At 33.2% G+C, this 9907-nt stretch overlaps 3 protein-coding genes across 3 annotated transcripts; all 3 read left to right on the forward strand.

Moving 5' to 3' along the window:
* Window positions 1-1036: 1036 nt before the first annotated feature.
* LOC111518714 (odorant receptor 49b-like) lies at window positions 1037-2137 on the forward strand. Its single transcript, XM_047012277.1, has 2 exons — window positions 1037-1838; window positions 1901-2137. The coding sequence occupies exons 1-2, from the start codon at window positions 1650-1652 to the stop codon at window positions 2123-2125; spliced, it is 414 nt and encodes a 137-aa protein (XP_046868233.1). The 5' UTR covers window positions 1037-1649; the 3' UTR covers window positions 2126-2137.
* A 960-nt stretch (window positions 2138-3097) lies between these two features.
* On the forward strand, window positions 3098-4551 carry LOC111518715 (putative odorant receptor 92a). Its single transcript, XM_023176232.2, has 5 exons — window positions 3098-3397; window positions 3467-3665; window positions 3723-4011; window positions 4075-4276; window positions 4333-4551. Exons 1-5 carry the CDS (start codon window positions 3098-3100, stop codon window positions 4549-4551), a joined length of 1209 nt encoding a protein of 402 aa, XP_023032000.2.
* Window positions 4552-4648: 97 nt separating this feature from the next.
* LOC26529074 (odorant receptor 85b) lies at window positions 4649-6118 on the forward strand. The gene is made up of 4 exons (XM_047012290.1): window positions 4649-4953; window positions 5235-5537; window positions 5608-5809; window positions 5870-6118. Exons 1-4 carry the CDS (start codon window positions 4649-4651, stop codon window positions 6083-6085), a joined length of 1026 nt encoding a protein of 341 aa, XP_046868246.1. The 3' UTR covers window positions 6086-6118.
* The last annotated feature ends 3789 nt before the right edge of the window (window positions 6119-9907 follow it).

The raw sequence follows: 9907 nt of genomic DNA on the forward strand, positions 1-9907 counted from the left end.
TCTTCGGTCCTTTCTAACGTCCGGAAGGACCGCAAGGAGTACTCGATCAAGAAGTATTTCTTCTAACTCTTTCAATTCTAGACAACAAGAAGGTTAATAGTAGATCCCGAAATTCCATTATAAGTGCTTGGCGTGGCGTGTGACCTACTTTAGAATCGTCTTCTTTGCTATATTTCGTTTCCTTAATGTTTTTTTATTCCCTAACAACCTGATTCTAAGGATGGTGTTGCGTTTGCAGAGCCAGGGAATTTTTCAGGCGTCAATTTTTGCAAATATATGTATAAATACTTCACTTCAATAGTAAGTTTTTCAATAACATTGAAAATATTTCGATGTGGATTGGGTTAGACGACTTATTTATTTATTTAATTGACTAACCTTAAACCTTTCACGCAATATTGCTTCTCTAATCGGTTGGGTGTATAAAAGGAACTCTTTGGCACAGAAATCAACAGAATTCACTTGGAAAATGGAAAAGTTATTACAACATATAATGCCCTCTGATGTAACTGAGGGCAGAGTCGGTTCCATAGAGTTAAATATTTTCTTAGCTCAATTGATGGGTTTGCCTCTAACAGGACTGAGGACTGAAACTCAAAGCGAACGTTGGGGAAGTTTTGTTTTAAGTATTTTCGTCTTACCTGGACTCTTTTGCTATGTCCTAATGGAACTATACGATTTGCTATTGAATTGGAATGATTTGGACGTGATGACCCAAAACATGGTGATGTCACTAACTCATGTGGGTTATTGGTTTAAGGTTAATATGAAAACAGAATAATAATATGAATTTCTGTATTTACCAAGCACAATTCTAGGTCATTAACACTTATTATTACTATGAGAGGATTAAATGCATTGTTGGCAAATTGCGGGAGTTGACCAAAACAAATGTGGTAACTGACAAACAGATTCGTACCTTTTATCGAATGGAAATTGTCAATAAACTGGTCTGTCTAATGTACTTTAATCTGGTGGTTTTCTCTGCTGGCATGGCTTTTATAATGATATTGATTGGTGAGTGTACAACAACAACAAGTGCCTACCTAACGTGTGCCTTAAAATTTCTTAAATGTAGCTCCGGATGGCTTCGCTGGCGAGCGTTTTCCATTTCGCGTTAAGGTCCCTAACATCCTGACGCCAAGCATCCAAAATCTATATATGGGTTTTAGTCTGCTATGGATTTCCTGTGGCGTTACCACCATTGATAATGTCAATGTATTGTTTATGAATCACATTTGCATGCATTTGAAAATTCTTAACTTGGCTTTTGATGATTTTGGCCTGGAATCATCGTCAATTGGCGATCCACACACTTGGATAGTTTCCATTGTCAAATATCACTGCGAATTGATTGTGTAAGAACTATATATCTATATAAAAAGGATTACTCAATTTAGTGAGAAGAAGGAAGCATCTCTGTAACATAATCCTAATTAGCAAGGCGAGATAAATGTCTAAGCATGATCAATGTTTCTATACAAACAAGTCTCTTAATTTTTCAGCTATTGACAGGAATATGTCCAAATCGGTCAAGGATAATATACTATGTACAAGTTGTTTAATAAATAGAGCCGACTATTTGGGCAGACCAAACATAGCTTTTTTGACATTTCTACTAATGATTATCTTTCAGGCTACGTCAGCAAATGGAAAAGATATACCGATTGCCCATTATGTTTCAATTCGTGTCCTCACTGATCACTGTAGCCATGACAGTCTTTCAGACAATTGTCGGTGATGCATCTAATAGTTCCCTGCTGATGTACTTTCTGTTAAGCGGTGTGATATGTCAACTATTTCTATACTGTTGGTTTGGCAATGAGGTCTACGAGCAGGTAAGTTTGAATACATAGTATTTTATTTAGAACTTAAGTAGTTTCAATCTTTCAAATTCTAGAGCAAAACTCTATCAACATCTGCCTTTGGCTGCGATTGGTTTAAATTGGATATGAAGCTAAAGAGAAGTCTGCTCATCTTTATGATCAATGCCGATCGACCATTTCTGTTTACAGCTGGCGGTTTTATGGGCCTTACTTTGACCAGTTTTGCCAATATCTTGGGTAAATCCTACTCCATTGTGGCTGTTCTTAGACAAATGTATAGTAGAATTATGAAATTATAAACTTGTGAAATAAATAACAACCCAAGAAATAAAAAAAGGGAACAAATGTATAATTTCATTTTTGATTTGGGTGTCAAACATGCCACTTATCGCCCTTTAATTGGAGACGAAAGCGTGACAATTTACCCCTTTTAATGTAAATGTAAAATGTATTTTAAACATAATAGACACTTTGGACTAATATGATAATTATATAGTTGCTCAAATATTATTATATAGTCATTTGACCTTATCTCCATTAATGTTAAGGGTATATTAGTTTACCTTTAGACATATATCTGTAGAGTGGGGAAGCAAACGTGAGTAAATGTTTAGCAAGTTTCGAATTCTTGAAGTTTTAAAATTAAATCTTTTACATGGATTACTAAAATTATTTAGTCTTAGTACAAAGAAATTGAAAACCTAAACTACCTAGCATGTACTTATGTTTGCTTTCTACTTTTTATTAATTTAATTTTGTCTATATTCCATCCCAAACATTAAAAATAAATCTTTTTTTAATGAAAAAAGAAGCAATTAAGAGCAATATGTAGTAAAACAGATTTACATTAAGATTGAAATATATTGAAATCTATTTTAGCTGCCTTATTGAACTGAACATAAGGAAATAAGCCACATATTTACTCTCAGTCTAAAGTTCCTTGACAAAGTTCAGGTAAACTAACCCAGGGTATTCCTGTTGCCTATAATATTTCTTTGAAGAATATTTGAGTACACTTTTCATATACACTGCAAGAAAATTGCGTGAAGAGTTCAGCTCTTTAATTTTACTCAATAACTTTTACCTATACGACGTAATGGGTAATGAAAATTTTGTTCCCCTCGTATTTTAGTCACAGAAATGAAAGGGAAAACCGACAATTTCTCTGTTTTTTTCTCAGCGTATTCCGACTTGGAGTTTCCGCCCATTTTATATGGATATAAAAGAAAATTTTCGGCTAAAAAATTTCTCAGCCATAGGGGAAATCCAGAATGGAAAAGTTACTAAAGGTTTTACAACGTCTAAGGCCCTCAAATGTAACAAATGGCCAAATTGGTTCCATAGACCTCAACATTTGGTTAGGACAACTGGCCGGCCTGCCTCTAATAGGCGTCAATCAGGAAGCCAAATGCCAAAGAATAGGCCAACAAATTCTAGGATTTCTAATGCTAATCGCTCTCTTTTGCTATGTCTCGCTGGAGATATACGATCTCAAACGTAGTTGGACAAATTTGGATATGATGACACAGAATTTGGTGATGACACTAACACATTTGGGTTATTGGTTTAAGGTTTATGTCTAGAATAGTCTCTACATTTGTTTGCCATTAAATAGAAACTCTGTTTTGTTTATGTTTCAGGTGATTAATACATATTTCAATTATGAGAGTATTAAGCAAATCATTAACAAATTGCGGCGCCTTACCAGAGACTGTGTGGTTTCAGTCAATCAACAGCGAACCTTTTACGAGACCGAAGCCAAGAGCAAGTTAGTTATGATAATGTATTGTCATTTGATCACAGTGCCTCCAATTATGGCCTTGTTCATGATAATGTTCGGTGAGAATAACTTTAAATTGAATAGGTATCATTTATGTGACATCTTTTCTTCTACAGCACCTGAAGGTTTTGCTGGTGAACGTTTTCCATTTCGTTTAAAAACTCCTGAATTTCTTCCTCCATTCTTGCAACATTTGTATATGGGTCTATGTTTGGTATATATCTCAGCTGGTCTATCAGTTTTGGATATTTTACATGTGCTGTTCATGAATCAAATTTGTTTGCACTTGAAAATTTTAAACTTGGCTTTTGAAGAGTTCACATCTATTCAAAGTAAAGGCCATATTCTAAAGAGAAGCAACAGTCAAATGATGTCTATAGTGAAATATCATTGTAAATTAATTGTGTAAGAAGAGAAAGAATTAATCACTTTTAGTTTAAAAATATTATTAATTCTTTATTACCTTAGTCTGCGACAAGAAATGGAAAAAGTCTATCGATTGCCTGTGATGTTTCAATTCATATCCTCACTGATTATTGTTGCCATGACCGCTTTTCAGGCAATTGTCGGAGATGTTAGCCAGAGTACATTCCTGATGGACTTTCTATTGACTTGTGTGATAGTTCAACTATTTATCTATTGCTGGTATGGCAACGAGGTGTTCGAACAGGTAAGTTTAGAAGTTAGTTACTCTCTCTTTTTTACATTATCAGCCTATTCTTGCAGAGCAAGACATTAAGTACATCGGGTTTTGGTTGTGATTGGCACAAATTTGATTCGAAATTCAAGAGACTTTTGCTCATATTCATGATCAATGCAGAGCGTCCTTTTTTATTCACAGCTGGAGGTTTTATGGGCTTAACCCTGGCCAGTTTCACCAATATAATGGGAAAATCGTATTCTATTGTTGCTGTCCTTAGGCAAGTTTATAGTCGTAGTCAATAAAGTTTTGTTCCAGTGTATTTTTTAAATGTGGTCAACGCCCATTTAGTGTCAGTATAAAAAGCTTGGTTCGGTCTCAGACCTTTTGGGTAAATGGTAAATGGAAAAACTATTGGAGTTAACACATCGGCTTATGCCCTCCGTGGTAAGCGAGGGAAAAATCGGTTCGATAGAGCTAAACATTTGGTTGGCTCAATTGATGGGATTGCCTTTGGTTGGCTTTAAGCCGGAGACAAAACTACAAAGCTATCGCATTATCTCCATTGGTATAATTGTCTTGACTAGTCTCTTTTGCTATGTCATATTGGAGCTATATGATCTGGTACTCAATTGGTACGACTTGGACGTTGTGACACAGAATTTGGTAATGTCACTAACACATTTGGGTTATTGGTTTAAGGTAAGGTATTTTCAACGGCCAATTACCAAATGTAACAAATATATTATTATCCTTGTGAAGGTCTTTAATACTTACTATTACTATAATGTGCTTCAATCTGTGGTCATGAAGTTAAGTCAACTGACTAGGACATATGTATCGAGTGATAAACAAATTAAAACATTTCTTCAAGTTGAATCTGCAAATAAGTTAGTATGTATTATGTATTTTAGTCTGGTGGCAGTTCCCTCAACAGCAGCCTTTATTATGCTACTGATAAGTAAGTCTTTTCTTCTATTATTGAAAGTAATTTGAAATTACTTTATTTATTTTTAGTACCTGAAGATTTGGCTGGTCAACGATTTCCCTATCGCGTACAAATGCCTCAATTCATTCCGACTATCTTGCAATATGTCTACATGGGTCTCAGCATCGTCCTTATATCCTGTGGCACCACAACCATTGACTATGTGAATATGCTATTCATGAATCAAATATGCATGCATCTCAAAATGCTAAACATGGCATTTGAAAATCTAATTGGAGATGGCAAAGAGGATCGCAATCGACAGTTAATTGCAATTATCAAATATCATTGCGATCTAATAATGTGATTAACGTGATCATCGTTGTGGCTTTCCATTTTTGAAACTAATCATCTTGTATTATTATTATTGCAGTTTACGTCAGCAATTGGAACAGATATATCGTTTGCCAATCATGTATCAATTCGTTTCCTCACTGGTCATCGTGGCCATGACAACGTTTCAGGCAATCGTCGGAGATGGGTCAGGCAGTTCGATTCTTATAGATTTTCTACTTAGTTGTGTGGTGGCTCAATTGTTTTTGTATTGCTGGTACGGCAACGAGGTGGTTGAAGAGGTCAGTTTACCGAAATTCATAATAAATCTGCGATATTAAGAGATTTTGTGCATTCCTCAGAGTAAAACCCTTTCCACATCGGGCTTTAGTTGCGATTGGTATGCATTTGATACACGATTTAAAAGAACTTTGCTCATCTTTATGATAAATGCGGAGCGGCCATTTCAATTCACAGCCGGAGGATTTATGGGTTTGACTTTGACCAGTTTTGGCAATATTATGAGTAAATCTTATTCCATAGTGGCTGTCCTGCGGCAGGTGTATAGTAGAGCCTAATTCTTAAATTGAAACGATTAATAAAGAGAAATATTTCACACAAACTTACCATGGAATTCGGCTAGGCACTACGAGGGAAAAACTAAACAAAAAAAACTAATTAGTTTTAGTCACGAAACAAAAAAAAAGTAAATGTCGGATCAGGAAGTTTTTTTTTTGGTCAGAAATTCTTCACTTGTACATAGATCCCGGAAAGTTCTTCGAAAAGCATATATAAATCGAACTTAAGCCAGTTTCAAGTTTTAAATATATTGATATAATTTGAAGGATCAAAAATGTTTTGAAATAGTCTACAAAATTTATAGAGATCCTTAATTTTGGCAAACTGTGACTTAGTTTCGTGTTTACCATTAAATAAAGATTTCCTAACCAAAAACATTTTACTTACCTCCGTAAATAGCGATAAGGTTAATTAAGAAAGTTCATATTTTGTATTTACTAAAGGAAAATTTAATTTTATTCTGATTTTCTCCGAATATCTATTCAAATAGAGCTTGCAATTCTTTCTAAATACAAAAAAGGGTTCAACAAACATTAAAAATAACTGCAAGGTATTTAAAATTTTAACTCCAATTATTTAAAAAGTTTTTGCCAGTTAGATTCGTAAACTAAAGAAGCTTTTATAATTATAAAGTTTTTGCAACTTTTACTACATATTTTCTTTTTTTCCTCTACGAATTTGTTTATAAATAGTGTCGACACAAAATCTGTTCTAAAAACTGATGTGCATAAAACTAAAATTAGTTTTTTAGCGATATATGTATTCAGTTTCTCATTTGGCCAAGCCATTTATGCTTTTTTTTTTTAAAAGGTCATAACATTACTCAGCAGGATATATCAAATCCATTTTGTTTAATTTGTAAATGTGGAGTGAAATAGGCAAAATAGGTTATATGATTATTAGCAATTTGGCGAAGTGAAATTGAAAATTGTCCATTAGTTCTTTATACAATTATGATCAAATGTTTTGAACTTCAAGTAAATGGTTCAAATCCTTGAGTTTATTTAAAAAAAAATTCAAATTTAAAGTAAAATCGGCTTCAAAATCTTTAAATTAATTTATTTATATAGGACAAGCACCCCTTTTGTTGAACAATTTTGATAAGAAAGCTCAAGCATAAAGCTTTTGTTTTTCTTTCTTTCTGGTCATAAATGTTAACTAACATTCATTGATTAATGTTAACTAACAGGGCGCCAAGTAAAAAGGGTAAACTGAAGTTTAGTTGAAGCGAATTCGTTCGCGCAAATAGGTTCAATTTACGCGGGTTAAACAAACAAAACCAAAACCAAAACAAAAAAAAAACGATTTAAAAACGATTAAATTGTTGAACAAATTTGAATTAGGTCGGTTATGTAAGCATAATTAAAAAATAAAAATTAAAAAATAAACAAATCCTGTGTACCTAATAGGTTAAGATAAATTTGTTATTCTTCGCCTCCTCTTGATGTTGTTTGCACATTAGTCTTCTTTTCTTTTTGCATCCAAGGTTGCGGTGTGTCTTTTTTAATATTTTTTGTTTTTTGCGTATCCGCCCCGTTGAAATCCATTTTTTTTGTCTACCTAAAGCCTTGGTGTGTGTACCGACCGACGATTTTGACTCTGGTTGGACCTGGCCGATCATTAAGGTGATTTTTATGGTTTGCACGCAAAGCGCAGATCTCCAACCCACAATAAACGCTGTGTCGCTTCGTAAAATGTATGACAATAATGTAGTTTACCGGCACTTGAAGTGCTCAGTGTTCAATGCTAAGTTAAATCGGTAAACCTGTTTATTATTATTTTCGTATTTTGTATATATTTGTGAACTCTCAAGTTTGGCAAAAACACACAAAAAAAAAAAAAAAATAAGACCCCAGCATATTGTGTGCATATCGGGAATACACACACTTGGTTGGGACACAACACTTGTACCTTTCCGATGATGGCACACGTTCCTATCGTTAAGCATATTCAAATCGTTTATTAAATAAACATACATATACCATAAGTATCTACAATATCGATACGCCCCTTATTGGGATAAAAGCAATTGCTTGTAGATATTCATAGACCAAAGACCACCGGGAACGTAAAACGATTCGCATTGCCATTTTTTATATGAAACCCAATTTGAATGAGACGAATCATGATGGGCTTACTCTATGTAGATACATATATGTATGTATGTACAATTTGTATATTTACACAAGTCCCATATTAATCAAAAGTTTTTGGTATTATAATAAATAAATATGTGTTTATAGCTGACTTTGAACACGTAGCCAATGGTTTTTGGGGGATTTCGAACGTTTATTATTTTAACCATAAATACATATATTTTTCTGTGAGTGAGTTTAGTCTACGTGTCAGTTGGTTGCGAAAAAAATATGATTTAATATGTACATATATGTAAGAATTTTATATCATTTTTGGTTTTCATTTCCTTTTTTGTTAACCAAAAAAAATACTTTCCTGTTTATTCTGAGAAAATTCATGTTTTTGGTATTATTTTTGAATTGTCCAATGCAAATGCAAAAAATAAAATTTAACTAATAAAAAAACTAAAAGAAATTGTCACATTTTAAGGATATTGACATATGTAGATATTGAATTACTCATAAAATAGTGTTATAGAGATTTTTCTCTTAATTTTGCATTATTAATAAAAATCAAACAACAAATTACTTTGTAATAATGAATTATGGATTAGATGTTGTCTAGTTCTAGTGAACTTTTGTGTGCTCTCTTCTTTATTTACAATATTCCAAGCATTAACAACTACTCGTCACTCTTACTTTAAAGTAAGGAAATTAATGATTAATTAGACTGCAACTAGAGAGCTTAGTACAGTAAATGAAACTAGGGGATTAGACTGTATGGTAAGGTGTTATTTTTACACTTCGGCTCCTAGGATTCTCCAATTAAATCAAATTGTTGATAAATTCTTTTCATATTTCACGCATTTTGTCAATTTCCATATGCCCCCCTGTTAAGGGTATATATGTAAATTGCAAGGCTTTAACCGTTTCTTCTCTCTCACGTTCAGGGGCCAATGCAGTTATACGAAAGCTTTTCCGCTCAATTCCCACACATCACACGACATCTTAATGGCTAATTGAGTTACAATCATAACAAATCAAATCAATTGCAAACACATTTAAAAAACATTTAAGAAAGACATAGGAGCTGCCCTAGGGCCATAGTTTTGACTAGTGGTCACTTCAGAAAACAACTGCCCCACCATCAATGTGGCATTCATTGAACATTAATTGGTTTGTTTTCGGTGTGATCAGATCTTGTTTTGCTAATTGTTGTGCGAAATTGTAAAGCAAAACGAAGACAATGAAACAAAGGCACTTCAGTTAACGCACACTCCTCCACCGCCATCGCCAATCAAATTGAATTTAACAGAGTCTTAACAGAGCAACGTCGCACAGTGGGTCGTTTGCCAAAATTTTGGGGCTAAAAATAATCTTCTTAATAAACTTGTAGGTTTGTACTTCTAATTCTAAAAAAAAACAACTTGGAAATAATAAGACAAAGAAAAAAAAACCTAATCTTGTTTAGAAATTGTCCAGGAAGTTTATTAAAAATATTGAAAAATTAAAACCAAAAAAAGAACCGAACTTTTGTAATTTTTTAATAATTTACTTTTAATAATTTATTTTTAATACTATACATTTCCCATTGTTAATGGATCAATTTTTATTTAAAGTTTAAAAGTTTACAATGGTAAAATTTGTACATTTTTTATTTGCATTGCTATTAACGTACTTTTTATTTAAAATTTAGCCCTTATCACAGACTAAAAATATTACACAACTTTTTAAGGTGCCTTTTTT

The sequence above is a fragment of the Drosophila willistoni genome (assembly GCF_018902025.1).
Source record: "Drosophila willistoni isolate 14030-0811.24 chromosome XR unlocalized genomic scaffold, UCI_dwil_1.1 Seg41, whole genome shotgun sequence".
Lineage (NCBI taxonomy): Eukaryota > Metazoa > Arthropoda > Insecta > Diptera > Drosophilidae > Drosophila > Drosophila willistoni.